Source organism: Episyrphus balteatus, chromosome 4 (assembly GCF_945859705.1).
Source record: "Episyrphus balteatus chromosome 4, idEpiBalt1.1, whole genome shotgun sequence".
NCBI lineage: Eukaryota > Metazoa > Arthropoda > Insecta > Diptera > Syrphidae > Episyrphus > Episyrphus balteatus.
Window position 1 is genome coordinate 63,470,884 of NC_079137.1, and position 19,531 is coordinate 63,490,414.

General features: G+C 30.8%; 2 protein-coding genes across 4 annotated transcripts; one reads left to right on the forward strand and one right to left on the reverse strand.

Annotated features, from left to right (window-relative positions):
- The first annotated feature begins 303 nt into the window (after positions 1-303).
- On the forward strand, positions 304-1,275 carry LOC129919310 (uncharacterized). Its single transcript, XM_056000166.1, has 5 exons — positions 304-410; positions 470-528; positions 586-775; positions 916-989; positions 1,040-1,275. The coding sequence occupies exons 1-5, from the start codon at positions 304-306 to the stop codon at positions 1,258-1,260; spliced, it is 651 nt and encodes a 216-aa protein (XP_055856141.1). The 3' UTR covers positions 1,261-1,275.
- Positions 1,276-7,769: 6,494 nt separating this feature from the next.
- LOC129918644 (uncharacterized) lies at positions 7,770-18,593 on the reverse strand. 3 transcript variants are annotated; one of them, XM_055999271.1, is made up of 7 exons: positions 17,008-18,593; positions 13,118-13,571; positions 12,781-13,047; positions 12,279-12,719; positions 11,860-12,108; positions 8,669-8,705; positions 7,770-7,964 (listed from the first exon to the last, which is right to left on the reverse strand). In XM_055999271.1, the coding sequence occupies exons 1-7, from the start codon at positions 18,492-18,494 to the stop codon at positions 7,846-7,848; spliced, it is 3,054 nt and encodes a 1,017-aa protein (XP_055855246.1). In that variant the 5' UTR covers positions 18,495-18,593; the 3' UTR covers positions 7,770-7,845. The 3 variants fall into 3 exon arrangements, with proteins under 3 accessions (XP_055855246.1, XP_055855247.1, XP_055855245.1); XM_055999272.1 differs by having other exon boundaries at positions 13,193-13,586; XM_055999270.1 differs by having other exon boundaries at positions 13,118-13,586.
- Between the last annotated feature and the right edge of the window lie 938 nt (positions 18,594-19,531).

Sequence of the window (19,531 nt, forward strand, 5' to 3'; positions counted from 1 at the left end):
AACAAGAGAGGTTTTCATGATCTATTGTAAAAAAATAAAATTTTACATTTTTACTAGGCCTGTTGCACCAGATCGTGAATACCCCTAATAATAAAGTGTAGCTAAGTTTTGCATCAGAAAATGTTTAATAGCGTGGACGGTTTGTAAACTATACACAAAAAATTGATATTTTCTGTACAACGTTCAAAGTTGAAATAGTGATATCTACTAAACGATCACAATTTTCCAGCTGATCTATAGCAAATTTTACTTGATTGATTAATATTGTTATTATTTTCCTTTGTATTCTTTTTTTGAACAGAGATGAATCAATCTACTGAAAAAGCCACTGTAGCCGAGGTTGACTCCGGGGTTGAAATGACTCCGGCCTTGATTGCGGAGCTTCAATTTTTGCTGCCCTACATTTCGAAGTAATTTTGAAATTCAAATTAAATTCTTTTACTTATATTATAATATATTTGTCTTACAGTGAAAGCTCGGAGTCAGAGATTCGGAGTCCTGATGAGTCTTTGGATAAAAGTGTTGAAGGTAGATAAATTTAATTTAAAAATATTCAATTCAATACTAATTTCAACTGTCTTTTAGCAAATCAATCCTCTCCAAATCTGCAGGCGATATTGGCGGCACTGGAGTCATTTGACACACCATTGCCGCCAAGAACTATCGACTTCGTATTCATGCGATTTATCGTTTCGAATATGAAGAAGATAGAAAGCGAGGAGGAGAGGACCGAATTTAAGGAGTGGGTGGTGGCGGAAGCGCGGCATATTGCAAAGTAAGAATTTTTTAAATATTTTATTATATTCTTCATTATTTTTCTTTTGTGTCACTGTCAATTGTATTCCTTATCCATTTATATAATAGAAAATTTTGTTGCCATTATTATAACACGAAATTCTTCTTTATATTTCACAGTCGTGCCGGAGGCGAATCGGAGTCACCCGTGCCACTAGCGTCCTCATCATTTGTTGGTGTAGATGATGCTCTAGGTAAATTAATTGTATTTAACTAATAACATTTACTTAATTATTTCATTTAGGGCGTTTGTCTATTACGGATGAGGAGCTGGGGGATGATGTCGATGTGCCGGTGTCAAGCTCCAGGACCAAGACCAGCCATGATAGTTTGGCGAACGACGAAACGTTCGGCAGAATGGTAGCCGACTACATGGATGGTCTTGGTGACTGGAGCAAATTAGATTTAATGGGGAGGATAATTGGGCACATAAGCCATTATATGTTTAAGATTAAAAAAAAATAAAATAAAATAAAATTTAAAAAAAATAAAAGATTTTTATATTTTTTTTAAAAACAAGATTTACTTTACAGCAGAAGTTCCCGATAAAGGACCACCTAACCAGTTGAGAGTTAAATTAAAAGGTAGTATCTAAAGAAATAGTTTCTAATTAAATGTGGATATGGATAGCGACATCCTGTCAAGGTATAGGAATTAAGGGAATTCGTAGAGGTTTGAAAAAAAAAAATATTATTTCAGAAGAAATTTACCTAATTTAAAAGCTTCAATATTCAGGATTTTTAGAAATTTGTGTAGGTATGACTTTTTTTTAAAACTTTTTCGTAGTAAAATTATGAATTTATTTTTAAAAAATTTTGTCCATAAATATTATCAGATGAGTTCCGAAGAGGAAAATGTAATATTTATTACAGAACTTAAAAAAAAAATTAGTAGTATTTTTTTCAAAAATTCTTCGAAAATAAAATACTTTTTAATTTTTTTCATAAACTGTAATACTTATTGACATTTCTTTTTATAATTTCAAATCATAATAAATGTGACCAAAAAAAAAAAAAAAAATGAAAAATAAATGCATTTTATATTACGAAAAAGTTTTAAAAAGGACATGTTAAAATGTTGTCAATAATTCTTTTTTTTTAATCTGAGTTCAATTACCATTCTTTCAAAAGCCCTTCATTCAATTTACTTAATTTTAATTTTAGAAATATTAACAGGGATCTAGCTTCTAGCTTTTTAAAAAATGTATATTTAAATATTGTAGGTGTTGCCGTTGTGTTCATATATTTGTTTTTGTGTTTGAATTCAATTAATAAGAAAATTACATCTATCGCTGAAAGATTGTCCCTCACTCCCATATATTTTTTTTCCTTGAATTTCCTAGACAATCTTTTGGCATCAATTAATTTATGAAATTTGAGCAAAATTTTTGAAAAAAATTTTTTTGTTCACAAAATACTTCAATTAAATTTAAAAAAATCAAAACGGCAATACCGGCAATTTTGAATCTATAGACTTTAAAGTATTTTTAATTCCCGACGTTTGAAATAAAAGATCATCAAAATCTAAGCTGTTTGGCTGGGTTCCCTAATATTGCCATTTCTTATTATTTATTATCTTTAATGATTTTCAAAAAAAAAAAAAAGTTTCATGAAAAGATAGACCTTGCCTAAAAACTACAGTTTAATTTTTTTAAAGAAAATCGTTTTAACCTTATTCGAGAAAATCAAACTTTTCCGAAATTTGTATATGACAGGTACCGTTATTTTTGGTCAAAAAATAAATAATTCTAAAAACCCCTCTGAAGAGTCGCCAAATAATTTTTTAAGGTCTATATCTCAGGAACTACTCATGCAATGTCGAATGTAGCTCAACAAATGTTACGAGTTTGAAGTTTTTTGGCTTTTATGGTATAGAAATAAGAAAGGGGTCAAAAATGGCCTGAGTTGTTTTCTGTAAATAAGAGTGCAGTACCAAAGTTGCTAGAGAACTTGACTGGGCACTACCGCACCCCTTGATAAAAGAAAATATTGGATTTTTTTCTTAAGTTGTCTAACAAATTTGCGTTGGTATTATATAAATATTTTTAAATGTTTTTTTTTTCTCCAACAGAAAATGAATTTCACCGAATTCGAAAGAGATTTTTGCTTTGCTTTAGATCTGCTAAGCAGCGCCGAAGAACTAAGGCCGATGCAAAAAAAGCATTTGAAAAAGATGGCTTTAATTTTAAGCCAGCAAAAGAAAAAAGAAATGTAAGAAAATTTTAATTTGTATGTAAAAAAAAAAAAAAAATCATTTCATATGATTTTATGATTGAACTTCCACATCCTTGTTTGATCCTAATGTCCAATTGTCTATTTTGTCCCTTTATCTTCTCTATTTAGCTGTTTGATAGACATGATTAATTAATTGATTTCTGTAACATGTTATTCTTTACATTTTACAGTCAAAAATTAAATGGAGTCCAGGCGTCGACGGCGAGCTCAGGTGATCCATGTAAATTAATTTCATTTAACTATTTAATTAAATTGATCAATAATGCCATTACTTTTATTTAGCGGATATAACTACACCAATGGAGGAGTTGCCTCGCTGGAGTCCAAGGTCCAGGAGAGAAGAAAAAGATTTTGCGTACGCAACATTAGTCGCCAACGCCATGAAAGGTCTCCCAAGGGACACGAAAAGAGAGTTAAAAATAAAAATACTATTGATAATAAAAAATGAATTAAGGCCCTCATAAACAAAAAATGCAAGTTTTTTTTTTATTTATTAGTTACAAACGGTGACACTGTACGAGCATGCAAGGGTAAGTCTATCACTTATAAAAATTAAGCACTGAAAATTTTATTAAAATCATTAGAGTCGTTTTCGAAAAAATTTATGTGTGCATTATGCAAACTACTCGTATCAGCAGGAGTTAAAGTTTTAAAGTACACTACTAATATAAAATTTTACTAAGCCCTGATTTTTCAATCGTCAGTTAGACTATTAGAAGAATAAATGTCAGTATAAAAAAAACTTTTATTCCTAGGAATAAGCTCTATCTGAGGTTTATCTGACTATTGAAAAATTGGATCTAAATTAATAATTTTTTAAAAGCCTTACAAATATCATTAAAATTGATAGTTGATTCCGAGAAATAGATACATATTATATTATAAAGCTTTTAAATTTTTAAGTCGCTCAAAAATAAAAAGGTTCAAAAATTTTACCATTTCTATCATTTCCGAGAAAAATATTTATTAAAAAAGTGAGTATGGAAGTCGGACTTTTTGTGCTTGAAAGTGGGCGGATTTGTCCAAAAAACGACTAATAAAATATTTTATTAGTTTCTAAGAATAAACTTTAAAAGTTCCATCAAAATCAGTTGATAACATAATCCATTCAAAAGTGTTCCCGACTGTGGATATAGTTATTTTATAATTAAACATTTGGAAATATTGATTATTATCATTATTTTATTGATTTTTTTTTTTATTATTTTTTTATTTTAATTCAAAAGTTAATAATGTATGTATTAATCTTTCGAAATATACATGATGTTGGTTTTGATATATTCTTAAACGGATATGCCAAAAAAAAAAATATTAAATTACATTTATGTAAAAACAAAAAATGTATATGCCTATTGTAAAAATATCTACTCTATTTGTATTTTATTATATATTTAAAATTTTTGTATGTATGAAAGAATTTTTATTAATACATATTATTTTAATATTTTATCTTCTTCTGCAGCTTGTTGTTAATTTTTTTTATTTTAAACAAAAAAAAACATTTTTTAAATTTTGGCATATTGTATAGTTACTATTATAAATACTGATTTTATTTATAGATTATTTTGTTGTACAATAAGTTTATTATTTTTTTTTTATTAAATACAAATAGATACAAACTATGGTCACATAATAATTTATTTTTCCATTATTGTTCTATTCAGTATTTATTTAGGCTTTGTTATAAAACTATAAAAGTTTGTAGGTATGTAAAAAAACAAACAATCTATTGTTTATGGATGAAATACGTTTTTTTAATAAAACAACAAAATTAAAAAAATATGCCTGAGTTTATTTTAGTTCATTGTTTTTATTATTTTGAAGCGGGTGTATACAATCAATCCAATTCTGAAGAATCTGTAAATGAAAACTTAAATAAATATATTTTTTATGTTTTTTTGGAGAAGAAAAATTCCTTCTCGTCACGAATTCTATTATAAAGTAACAAAAAAAACAAAAGAACACTTTATTTTTTGCTTTTCAAATTAGACTTTTATTATTTTGAATGCAATAATTTTTTAATACAAAAAAAAAAATGTTCAGTACATTTTTGAAAAACACATATTTACAGTCATTTAAGGTTATGCTAGGAATTATAAAACCGGAATACGCCAATTAACAAACTCCGACCAATCCCCAGCTATAATTTTACTTTGTTGAACACCAACCCAATTCTTCAAGAAGAACATTTTAACAATACACTCATCCTCAAATTTAACGCACACCCTTTTTATTCTATAGAAAAAAATCTATTATTTTATTACCTTTAATCTCAGAATTATGGTTCTTTTCTCAGATGAAAAAAGTGTGAGTTCAAATTCACAGGATGGAATTTGCTGAAAGTTGTCTTTCAACCTGGGAAAATTTTAGAGGTGAGTCATAAATATGCTTCACAACATGTGCCAAATAAATGAGCTTTCCACCTGGGTAAAATGGCCAAATATGCGAGACAGAAATCCTTAACAGCATGCTAATCAGCCTTAGAATTGGTTTACAACGAAAATACTCAATAGAATATGAAGATAATTTAAAATATGTAATGTACAGGGATCTAACTACAAAACTAAAGAGATGTGCGTTAATTTTGAGCAGGAGTTTATTTCACATAGGTACTCTACTCACCTTCGATTGACAGTGGGAGAAACATTTCAATAATACATGAGTTTAGCAAAAAGCCAAAATATTCCAGTGGAATTGCATCTTGTCCAATCAATTTATCATAAACACCATCAACCAACCCAACCTGCTGGTGAAAAGATTAATGACCGACCATCCATGAACGACAAGGATGAACTTTGGTATGTGAAGGCCAGGGAAATCTAGAATATGATGCAAGCAGTATAATTTTACGCTGCTTACACTGGTCAGCTTTCAAAATTTCAAATAAACAAACCGAAACGGAACAATATTTGAGCATGTCATCAGTTACGATCTCCAATAATTATAATTACAGTTTTGAGAACCATCGTTATTCTTTTGTGATGAGGATTATTTTAAATGCCTACAGCATGACACATTAGTTTAAGATCCTCTTTAATCGCTAATACATAGATGATTAACACTGGTTAACAAAATTAAAATCAGACAAAAATTAATCAGCTCCCGTTTTTGAAATATTACTATTAGAAATTGCAAAAAAAAAACGTTGTTTTACTGCTTTTATATAAGAAAAATTGTTAAAATACATTTAGTAACGAATTCTATAAGAACTGCTTTCTTTCTTTCAAGACCTGATATCTATTTTACTGTCCGAGATATCTTCAGTTGTTTGGCATATTATATCTACCATAGAAATTATAACGTCATTATCTCCTTTATGATAAATGAAGCCAAACCCTCAAAGTTGCAAAAGCAACCTCGTCGGGTTGTTCGTTCCAGAGACTTGTGTATTAGAATTCAGTGAATACATCAATGATATTACAAAGCGAACTCTATGATCGGATTTTTAAAACGTTGGGCAAAGAAGCTTAACGACCACTATGCTACTCTATGAGAACTCCATGCATGAAATGACGTAATACTTATGCAAACTATTCCTGACATTTATTTGAATGGAATAGTGCTTTCCAAAATTGTGAAAATTGTATATATTTGATCAATAGCAAAGCAACTAGTGATGGCGTAAAGCGCAGAATGGATGAAATGGCAAGAAAGTTGATTGAAAAATGCGCCCTAAGCTTAAAAGGAGGCTCTACACCGATCGCTCCAATGCGGTTAAAAATCTTGACTTGGATCCTGATGGACAAATTGCCATATTTGAAAAGAATTTGAAGAGGACACTAAAAAATTCCTATATGTTAGACAATGTACAGAAAGTATGAGGGTAAGTTAAAGACAGCTCAAATAAAGATGCTTAATATGAGAGAAAGATTAGCAAAACTTGATAGAATTAGAAATACTAATTCAAAAAAAAATAGAACAAGACCTAGTCTCTTGCTGTTGCCATGTTTAAAGGAGACACCCAGAGATCCCTATACAAAAAATCAATATTGCACCTTCAGTAAAACAACGACGTAAATACAAATGTTGATGCTAAGAAAAACGGAATTGAAATTTTTAAATGACGGTGTTTTAATACTGTAGGTACTAGTAGGTCTTTTTTTGGAAAGCACTATTATTTTGAATACTTAACTTAGAAAATCTAGTTTTTGCATTTAGGTCGATGTTTTACTGTCGGTTTCCAACCCCGCAATTTAAAAATTTAAATAAAAAAAATCTGTTAAAAATCACTTTTCATAATTTTCATTTTTTATTATTTCTAAAATGTTCATAGGTATGAGAGAAAAATAAACATGATATTGGTATTTGGTCCTATTTTATTCCTACAAGTTGCGTTTTATAAAGCATAAGTTAAAAACACTGTGAAATAAATTCAAAAAATAAAATATAGAAAATAATATGTTTGTATTTATTTTTTTTGTTTTTTGTTGAAAGGGAATATTTTATTTTTTTGTTCTATACAAATACATACTTATAATAATTATTTTTAAAACAAACAAAATTATTTTTGTGTAATTATTATTATTTTTTTGTTTTTATAATAGGAAAACATAAACACACGTATAATAATAATAGTTTTGTTTAAAAAAAGCATATTCTACCTTTGTGTACGATGTACGTGCGTTAATTTAAATATGTTTTATTTTTTTTATTATTATTAATCATTATGTGTATCTTATTTATTTTGTTTTATTTTTTTATTTATTTAATTATTATTTTGACATATAACATTTTATTTGTTTTTTTTTTTTTTGTTCTGAATTTTATTGTGTGTAGTTTTTGTGTGTTCTTTTTTTTTAACTTTATTTCTAAACATTTAGTAAAACTGGGGTAAGAACTTATTTTTCTTTCTTCGCCTGATAATTAAATATTCTTCATCTTTCTCTAAATCTCTAGATTTCAACATATTAAAATTATTTCTGATCTGTTTGGTAGCTGTGGGGGAAAAAGAGAAAATTTATAAAAAAAAAATAATAATCATCAATTTTTTTTTTTTTTTTAGTTTGTATTGGTATGTTGAATGAAAGTTGAGCTTGAATAGATTAGAATTGAGTCTTGGAAAATAAGATTTGTTACTAAGTTTTGTTTTTTTTTTTTTTTTTTTAAATTTTAAATTTTGTTTTAAACAAAATACTTAAACGGCCAAAAGAGATTTTTTTTGTTTTGTTTTTAAATATAGTTGCCGAATGTAGTTAATATTTTTATAGAAAATAGAATTAGAAGAAGAAAATTTTATTTCTTTTGGAAATTCATTGGTCTACTACAAAACTAATAGATTTAATCAAATTTTTAATTTTAATTTGTCGCAAATTAAATAAACATTATGTTTTTTTATTTTTGCATTTTGTTTTGTTTTGTTGTTGTTTTTGGTTTTTATTTAAAAACTAAAGTTCTACGAATAATAGGTAATAAGAATGATTGCAAAAAAAAAATTTTCTCTTCGGTTTTATTCTCTCCGAATGAATATTTCAATAAAGATAAGAAAAAAACCTTTAGAAATATATAATATATATATATGTGTTTTTTTTATATAAATAATATACTTTGTATGTTCTTTTTTTTAATATTTCAAAATCTAAGTCTATATGTAATTAAATATAACTTAAAAGTAATAACTATGAATTTTATAATTAATTAACCTGTACAAACTTCCGAGTGATCATCCCACGCTGATACCTGTAAGAAAGGAGATTGTTAAAAGTGCACATTTTAAGATTAAATATAGAAACTGTTAGAACGAATTTAAGTTTAATAAATAACACTGGTCTAGAAAATTAAACTTTTTTTGGATTCAGAACACAAGTATACTTTTCTGGAGGTTAAAAGGGTGCTAAACCGAAGTCAGATAAATAATTAGTTTCCGTTTTTGAAATGTTAACGTTAGAAAATGCAAAAAAAAAACCTTATTTTGACTGTTTTTGAGGTAGTGCTTTAATATATGGTGATTTGTTTCAACATAATGGTGTCTATAAGAACTTTTTTCCTTAATTCAAAAACTGTTAAAATCTGACATCTTTTTTATTGTCTAAGAGAGACTATAATAAAAGATTATACAAAAAATTAATTTTATGTAAAGTAGGTTGGATTCAAACAAAGACACCAACATACTTGTGGAATAATAGATTTTAAGATTTTTGTTTTATTAAATATTAAAAAAAAATGTTTATGAAGCTTGGCATTAACGATTTGGGAATAAAAGTTTTAAACTCATTACGGTATATTTTCTTCTTAATTCCCAACAATTATTTTGGCCTTGGAACTTGAAGATTTATTACATCCATTTTAATAGTTGGTTTTTAAAAACCAAACACATTGAGTGAAAATTTGAACAACTCCTTCAAACTATTAAATTGTAGGACTTATTTTTTTTTTCTAAAGAGTGTTTATGGCTAAAGTTACAAGCACTTGGTTGTAGCACCTTCAAGATTCTGTTGTTGTTGTTGTTCAAAGATTATAATGGAATTGAAGGAAAACAGCAGCCTAACAGCAAGTATGGAAAAATACGAAAATTGAAAAAAAAAATTTAGTTTCGATTTTAAATCAAACTTTGCTGGCCTGATGTTTTTTAACTCACTGTTTCACTGTTCATTGGGTAAATTTATCTGCATATTTCGCCGCTTCAGAAGCAAAGTGTTCTATCTCAAAATTTAGAGTTTTTCAGAAAAGCGATTTGAAATATTTTTATTCTTAAAAAAACTAATTTTCATCTAGAGTTTATGCGAAGAGCTAAAAGTTGTAGAATAATTAAAATTTATTTTTTGGTCCTCTATCTTTTAAATAAACAAGAAAATCTTATGTCGTTTCACATAAAAATAATTTTCTTGTGTTTTTTTAGCAATGCTTGAAAAAGTGTATTTTTGCATTAAATGAAACCAATAATTTTATTTATTAAAAGGGATTGTACCTTTAATGCAAAACGATATTATGCCCTCACGCCTTCAGTTTAAGAAGCATTTAAATGACAGTTTGACCAGAAAATAGCTTATTTGTTTTGTGATTTTTTCTGTATACTTAACTCAAAAGCGCTTAATTTTGAGATATAACACTTTGCTTCTGAGGCAACGATTTATGCCATATTAGAGTTTTTAGAAAAGTCAAAGTCTCATCTCTACTTTCAGATTTTTTTCATTAAAAGGTTGTTCGCTTAACTTTTGTATTGAAAAAAAATTTGTATTTTGTTTCTTCCATCAGAGAGAACCTGCTAATCGATTATTCCACTCAGAACCCTACAACACGTGTTTTTTTACAAGTATGTATGTATGTAGCAGTCGTTTAATTTATAAATACATTTTTTTATGTGAATTTACTCTCACAGGTTTGTTTGTAAATTTGATGTAAAATTATACGTATAGCTTGGAAAACCAATTTGTTCCCTTTTTCCACCTAAAGTTATTCTTATGAGCATTTAAATAATTTTTCAACATTTCAACAGTTCATTTTTTGAATTTTCCACCAATAAAGAGTTTGAAATTTTTATGGTTTTTGGTATAGAAATTTAAGGAGGGTCGAAAATGGCTACAGAACTTGACTGGGTAGGTAACAAAAAGCCAATTTATTTCAAAGGTGATACTATCCATAGATCTGAAATATGGATGTACCTCATTTGCATATAAAAATAGCCTCCTATACCTAGGGAAAGTCTAACTTAAAAAAGCATTTCTTCTTAAGACTGAAAAGCTCAAATTTCTAATAATCGAAAAATTGTTAGGATTTTTACAAATCATTTATAGGGTTTTTGTTTGGTAACAAGTATCAATTTATTTCTGATTAAGATGTTTTAAAAAATTGATATTGACAGTTTTTGCCTTCGATTGGGCTTATTTTTTCAATTTTCCAGAACTAGATTTTTTGCAAACCTACCCCTCTTTTAATAATATCACTATGCATCATAATTGACAGCCATCGCTTTGACAAGTTTTTGTTTTATAATAATTTGTTTCAGTTCAAGAAAGAATTAAAATAGTTTTGAGTTCAAATGGAAGAAGTTTTCAGTGAATTAATTTATTCGTCCAGCTCATCTTCGGACAAAATAAAATCAACGAAAAAACATTAAAAAAAAAATCAATTTTATTTACTTGTTTTAATGGTTATATGAATTTCATTACTTCATGGCACATTAAGGATTACTAAAGGATTTATGGCATTTTACAAATTCACCCATTAAGTTTAAAAATCTGTACAGTACAATAAATGATTGTTGAATTTATTCTTAAACATTATTAAAATCCGTTTATCCATAACAATCTTCTTAAATATTTCTAAGCATTTGAAAGTAAATTTAAATGCACAACATTTAAGTTTTCTTTTTTCTGTGGGTTATTTAATGTTCAGTGCAGATGTTGAGAGAGTTCGTTTATTTTATATTGAAAGAAATTGCTCCAACAAATATTTTTGATCCTCAATAAATTTAAAAGATCCTCTAATGTAGGAAGGAATCTTTACATTTGCATTTATCTCTATCTCACCTAAAGATTTTCTAAAATGTTGGAAGGCTTTTCAAAGATTATAATAGCTGTGTTTTTTTGGCATTGCTATCCGTATCCGCAGTTGGCGTTTACATGCATTACAAAAACAACACGCAGCTGCCGATATGAATAGAAGCTAAATTAAATTTATGTTTTCCTTTTTCTTGGTGCGTGCATATGAATTTTTGGTCAATGTTGATATTTGGGAAATCCTACTGCGGATAGCTTTGCCAAAAAAACACGCCTAATGGCTTTTTCTAACACTTGATTGAGCTCATTATTCAAAGAACCATAATAAAATTAAAAAAATAACTTAAATTCGCCTACAACAGTCAATACAATACAATAATTATTTCAAAACTCACCTGACACTCTCGACTGCAATACCATTGATTACCACAACCGGCACACACAAATTGTGCTTCGTGCTTCTTGCATCCTTGACAAACAGGAACTTCATTCTCATTGAATTCTTGGCCAATTGCATGCGGTGCAATTCGATGATGTTCTTCACCACCCACATTCATTAAATCACCTTCATCAATAACCAGCCGATCAACACTATCTTCGGCATCGTCATCATTATTAGGAGCAGATGGCGCTACAAATGATGACTAAATCGACAAAAAAAATGAAGAAGAAAAAGAAAAAAAAACGAGAAAAAAGAAAAAACAAATAAAAGAAAATACAAAAGCGATAGAGAAAAGCAAAAAGGGACCCAAGATTAAATTGACATTAAATCACTTAACTACTAAAAAACTAAATTTCAATGAAATATTCTTACAAGTTTCAAAAAATGCTCATCCTTGGCACTATTATTGGCAGCACTAACAGCAGCAGCGGCTCGCGTTAGTACATCCTTGATTTGTTGCTGTTGCAACTGCTGTTGTAGTATCGACTGTTGATTCATGTGATTCATGGAATTCATAACCGGTGTGATTGTTATCTCACTATTATGACCAACCACTTTGGATAGGTTGACCCCAAAGCCAGGCATAGATTGGTGGCCACTGCCGCTGTTGTTAATATTGCTTCCTCCGTCACCACCCATTCCAACTGATGAATTGTGGTGACTCTGATTTGGTCCAGATCCAGCTCCACTCGGAGAGATGCGTTCAGGGGCTGTTAGTAGCCTGGCGAGAGTTGGCGAGAAATTACTTATGTAATTAGCTGATGCTTGGTTAGCAGCAGATTTGGTATTGGCCGACTCACTCGGCCGAGAGAACTGCAATGCAAAAGGGAATATATTAATGAAGATATAAAATCAAAAAAAACCTCGAACTTACCTTTGTAAGAATGCCATGAAGAAGAGACCCAGTCGGTTGATCTTGTCCCCCCGACGCATTTAATGGCGTCGAAACTGGATGCAGTGTAACTTCCGGATACGGAGGATTCTGTTGTTGTCCGCCAGCCGATCTAACAGCTCCTTGAGATTTCGAGAAAGGTGCCAAAACATCTTTAAAGGAATTCACACTATTGTGATTGGTGGTCACTTGATTTGTGTGGGTGGTCATGCTTTGCGAAGACGAATCATTACTCGAGGGGCGGGAATTCTATAAATGAGAGGAGAGAGAAAAAAAAATTCTTTACATGCCTCGTTCTGATTGGTAATCCCATTCCCACCGTATCAGATTTCAAAGCGTTCCCCAGAATCGTATTGGAATCCGATAAGTTGGAATTATTGTTATTAGTCTTTACTCTTCGGCCTCGGCGTGGCACCACCTCCGGGTGCTGTTGTCTAAAGTCTGCAATAATGCTGCGCACATCTTTGAAGGGTCCCTGTCGACCGACCATAGCTGCTGCTGCTGATTGGCTGTTGTTTGCTAAGCCATTTTGTAGTCCACTATGATTGTGATGTCCATTCATCATATCAACTAGTTGTTGGACACTATCTGTTGCTGTTAAATAACTGTTTAGAATTGGTTGATTGCTGGCATTAGGTTGTTGTTGTGTGGATGTTGGACCATTTGTTGAAGGACTCTGTTGTTGTTGTTGTTGGCTATTGTTAGTTGGAGCAGCAGTATTAGATGCAGTTGATGTGTTGGCCGATGCTGTGTTGGGCTTCGGAAGGATATTTCTAGAAACAAGAAGGCTGTTTTTTTCAGAAAAACAGGAGGAGGTGCAGGTTAATTTTTACAAGACAAAAAATTAATGTGGCGATGAGTTAAATTATGAGTGGGATGAAATAAAAATAAAATTAAAAAACAAAATCAAATAAAAATTAAAAAAAATATTTTGTTAATGAAAATGTTAAGGTAATTGGTTTGGTTAGTTAGTGCAATTTTTAAGATTTGTTTGTCTTTAAAGCCGAAAGTTATCAATTCTTAATAAGGACGCAAAAGAAGAAGAAAATACGCTCGTTTTTGATTGTTACGTAAAAATAATTGCTATTATCAAAGCTACATGCAAAGTTTCCGAACGAGATAAGATTGAGCTAAGGTAAAGGCAAAGCTGCGTACTTTGACCAGTAACTTTTTTATTGATAATATAATATCATAATAGTGATAATTATCTTCATGGTCATGATTATAATCAGTTATTACTGCCAGAAACGGAGATTCTCAACGGAATTTTAGTGGACAACTACTAAAATTTCTGGAATACTCGGAAAACTAATATTGTTTTACAAGATTAAAGATGACCATTAAAGAACAATAAGCTTGTGTTCTGCAGAAGGAAAAACGTCCGAGTGAAAAATTAGGACAGAGTTTCAGAACTAGTACAACAGAAAGTTTCATTTAAATTTCCATCAACTGTACTAATTAGTTGATAAAAATTGCAATAAAAAAAGATCTTGGTGATTGATGACTGATGAGATTAATTTTTTTCGTATTTGTTTTGATTCATCATTTATTTGAAAATCCATAAGAAATATTGGAAACAATTATTCATCCACAGTAGGCGATAATTTGGTTTATTCTTTTGATCTGTTGGTACCATGGGCCCATAAGAGTTCGAAAATAATAAAAATGCAAGCGATTCAATGAATAAGAATGTCTTATTGAGCAATATTGACAAACCTTTGTTAGAATATGGACTCAAATGATATTTTTTCCACCATGTAACTCTATTTTTGGAGATTTGGTAGTGAAAGTAGAGAACTTTCAACGTACCGGAAGGTACGATCAATAAAACTCCTTCCCTAGTGGTTGTACTAGCTTAGGTGATAATTAACTTTGGGATGACCAAAAAATGTGTGCATCATATATTTAATCAAGATTTACTCATGGAAAGGTATTGGTGCGATGAGTGCCCCGTTTCCTCACTTTTGATTAAAACAGTTTTTAAAACTTTCCTCTTGGTGCAGCTTAGGAGCAAAAAATCAGAGTTTTTGCACTGGTTAAGTAACTAACCAAGGAGGCGCTTTACAAAACACTCAACATCCCCGTCCTATTATATGGTGCATAAACATGGACTCATGCTGTTAAAACCTATCTTGGTGTCTTCCAAAGCAAGAGCGTACGTACGATTTATGGTGCGGTTTGTATCAATAGGTAGGAAAGCATCTAGTCCAGAAGACTAGACAAAAAGTAACGCATTAAACGTTTAGAAGGAAAAGCTGGGACCCATGAAAGAAATTAACATCTTGCCTGCAAAGTCTTTTTAATCAAGCCAGAGGATACACAAAACAAATTGAGGCCTAATCTCCGACTGAGCAGCAGGGTTGAATGAAGGTGATTAACAACGACTTGAGGTACAAATTAAGATGACTGGATAAAAATCGACCTGGCTGGAAAAGGCAATAGTATAATCAAAAGTTAGTCAGTACATAATAATTACTGTTAACGAAACTTGAACATAAAATTGTATTTTCGGTTGGAAAAATGGTGAGTGTTTTTTTTTTTTCTTTTTGATAGTCTCATCGAGTTATCTTGTAATACTCCGTGGCGCGATGGTTAGTGCAATGGCCTATGCTGCCCATAATCTCGTAAAGGCCCTTACTACATTTTTCTTACTTCTGAGTTATAGAGGGAAACAATAAATCTAATATCGCAATTTGCATATAAAAATGAAACAAAAACCAAAAGTACATTTTGAATTTTCTGACTTATTTAAAAACCTAGGCTAAAAAAATAAATGAGGATAAATCAGAGTCAATGCCCGTACTCCAAATATGAAAACAAAAAAAATCAAAATCGAAAATTATTAGTTAGGGCCTTTACGATATTATGGGCAGTATGGCACCAGAGGTCGTGGGTTTTATTCTCAACTTTGACCACCTTAAAAATTAATTTATCAATAGATATTAAAGAGACCTTTCTTTTGATACCTCACAGTCGATAGATATGAAAGAAAAATTTTGAAAATGCATTTTATTTTGGCAAGGGGTTAACCTTGATTTTTTTCAAAAATCTTAAAAAATAGATTTGTAATTTTTTAACCTAAATGGATGCACTTGTTCACTGCAAATCCATATCTTCAAACCAAAACTTGTTTCGAGAATTGGTCCCACAGATATCTTCTAAGTTACCTAACAAGGCTTCCAAGAGTATCATTTTCTTGAAAAAGTGCATCTCTGCTTCTTCCCTTGTATTTTTGCAAATTAATTACACGCACATAAAAATAGTTGAGAGTTGTAAGTCACTAGGCCTGGCTCCTTTAAATGATGTCGCATGTACGACATATCGTCCCACAATATTTATGTAGTTATCTTAAGCAAAAGTTTTTATTTCCTGAAAAAGGGTCAAACTATTCTATCTCTTCGGCTAAATAGCATGTTAACAGAGGATTTTTAACCTTTTAACTGATATTGACCACATTTGAGTAACGAATAAGCATGGTAATTGAGAAGAGTGAATAAAAATCTTCTGGGTTGCTTTGAGAGAAAAAAAGTCTTCAAATAAGTTTCGTTCCAATGTGTATCGGCGGAAAGATGAGAAGAAAATTCAACAACGAGCTATAGTATTTGTATTCAATCCAGATGGACAACGTGGCAAGGGAAGACCACATTTTATGTGATGTGAAAAAGTCGTAAACATTCTTAATCAATCGAACCCAGCTAAGCTGGAGATCGGGCTGGCTAGGGAGGTTTGCTGGTAGATGTCGAGACCCACCTTGGACTATGATCGCTTTCTTAAATAAGTACTGGTTAAAGTTAGCTTCTGTCATTGATATTTATTTTAACCGAAAAGGAGTAAGTAATAAGAAAAAAAAAAAAACAAATGAAATTAAAAACAAAATAAAAATGTGATTGCCACTGGGTTATTTTTGTCACTAAGAATTTTGTTAACTAATTAGAACAAAAAAAAAACACATTGGCTCTTATACAAAAAGAACGAGCTTAAGCTCTATCTCACTTTTCTGTACATTTTCTAGAGATCTATCTCAAGAAAATGTACTGAAAAGTGAGTTAAGAGCTTAATCTCATTCTTATTTCATACGTGCCATTTAGTGTTGGAGAAAGAGTGTTAACATCTCCTTCATCTATCCAACATTCTAGCATTCCAAAAACAAACAAGCAGGAAAAAAAGCAACTTCAAAACTACAAAATAAAAAAAAAAAAAAATACTCACCGATGCAGTCTCAATGTATTCGCCTTCTCTTTCACCAAATCTGAACTCTTCATATTTGCTCTATTCTGTATAATCAGTTGAGCAGTTGTTGGTGCTGTCGTCGAAGAACTACTCACTGCTGTAAAATTACAAATATTGCTACTTAGCGAACTAATAGCCGCTGCAATTGGTGTCGATGATAGTTGAATATTTGTTTTAGCTGGTGTACTATTTTTACCACCCAAAATTATTGCCGATTCATTGCCCATCATATATTCATCATCCAGTCCCGCTGAACGACCACCAGTTTCACCAACTTTAGTTGACATTATTTCTAAACATTGCTTTCGTCTAGTTAATCGAAAGCATATTTCTTCTTTAACTTTCTTCAGATGCAACATATTATTCCATTCGACTTCTTTGGCTTTGATCATATCATTGAGCGTATGAATTTCCGATACCATTTGATCAATGTGCCTTTGTATGGTATCGATGGAGTCGTTGGAGGTTTTCTCAATGTATTCATTGAGAATACGATCATGGGCGGGATAGGCAATTTGTAATTCTTCACGAAGTTTTTTAGTTGGATGAATGTATTCTTCGTCATCTTCTTGATTCGATTCTGTTGTTGTTGGTGCGATGGTTGATTTGGATGTCTTGGATTTATCTACAGTTAATGAAGATGATGATGATCGGCGACGTTTATTAGTGCTTGCTGATGATACTGGATGTGGGGAAGAGGCAGCTGCATTTGTTTCCTTCTCTGGTACATCTTCGACTGTAACTTTTGATGCTGTTGAAACAACATCTTCAGTTACTGGCGGAGTTGTACTTTCATTGTCGGGTTTTTCTTCTTTGATATCAACTTTTAGAGTTGACACTGAAGATATGGCCAAACCCGACGATGCCTTGATTGTGCTTTCGTCGTTGGCCTCTTGTTCATTTGTATCCATATCTTCAATCGATGCAGCTGCTGCATCCTTGGCTTCTGTTTCGACTTTCATCGTCACCACTTCGTTATCGCTATCTTTTTTGAGTGCTTCATTACTCTGAAGATTCTCTTTGTTCTGTTCACATTTCAAACGGTCCACTGCCCCGGACTTGACTTCTTCAACTTCTTCGGTGGATTTTTGTATACTATCACGTACCTTATCGGTTTGTTGCATTTTTGAAGAGTCTTGATTATCTTCGTCTTCTTTTTTATTATCAGGTGGTTTTTTAAGATCAAATTCTAATTTTCTTTGATCTTCAACTCCACGAGGTGTTGATTTACAATCTTGTGTCTTTTCAGGTGACGAATCTAAATCAATAACATTATCTTCTTGAGGTCTTGATCTTTGTGTTCTAGATGCTGGACCAGGTCTGGATGATGATGATGAAGATTCAACTCGTGATATGATTGGAGTTGAGGTAGTAGCTTTGATAACAGCTTTTTGATTGATCAATGTAACTGATGATGGAGAGGAAATTTTTAAATGCAATAGTCCACCCGATTGATCACTTCGCATAGCTGCTTCACGGAAATTGCGAGGTTTATGTTTTGGTAGAATTAATTTGTAGGCTTCTCGTTTTTTTCGATTGTATAACCTGGAAGAAAATTAAGTAAAAATTAAAATTAGTTAATAAAAAAGGGGATTAAAAAATTTGAAGTGGAGTTTTTAACTTAGGAAGGGATAATTGAATTTTCGCCCAGACTCGTTTGAACCCTAATTATTGATTTATATTATTCTAGCTTTTGTTTTGAAGCCACAAACACACACAGAAAAAAATATCTGCAAAGCTTTTCATGGTTTAATGACGATTATTTGCATATAAAAGGATGCTATAAATCAAGTCCTGATAGAAAAAAAAGAATGACTGGTGGAAGTCAAGAACAACAATGGTAACCACCACCAACCATCATCCCTTAATCATTCTGACCCCAACAACAGTATTCGCATAATTAATTTGCATCCGTTTTCTCTTGTTTTACTATTTGTTCAGAAACAAAAAATCAGAAGAATACAGGATAGAATCCTTTCCCTCTTTTTTTTTTTTTGAAGAGTTTGAATGCCTGAATTGATATCATTAAAAAAAATTATAAGTAAATAAATGAGGGAATGATATAGAGAGACTTTATTATGATGTTCAATTGTTTGTGGCTAAAATGTTTGTTTGAATTTATGGATGCTTGTATGCAAAGTCATTAAGGCCGTTTCTGAATGAATGACTTTAAACTTTTTTTTTTAAGTGAGGTTTTGAATTATAAAAAAAAGCAGAATATGGTTTTGTATTCATATGTAAATTGACAAATCTCATCCCTTACAAAAAATTGGTCTTTTCGTAAAAGGTTAGATTAAGCTAGGCTATTCAATCGATATTGCTAAAGAAGGGATCTTAAATCCAATCATGTTTTTCGAGAATTTAGCGTTGACAGTAGTTGTTATAATAAACGAATTGAGTAGCCTGCTTTATGCGAAAGGCCTAGTTCAGAGGAATAATAACCATGGGGCCTTTTAGATGATCGTAAAGAAGTCGATTTTCGGTCAATATTTTTAAGAGCTTC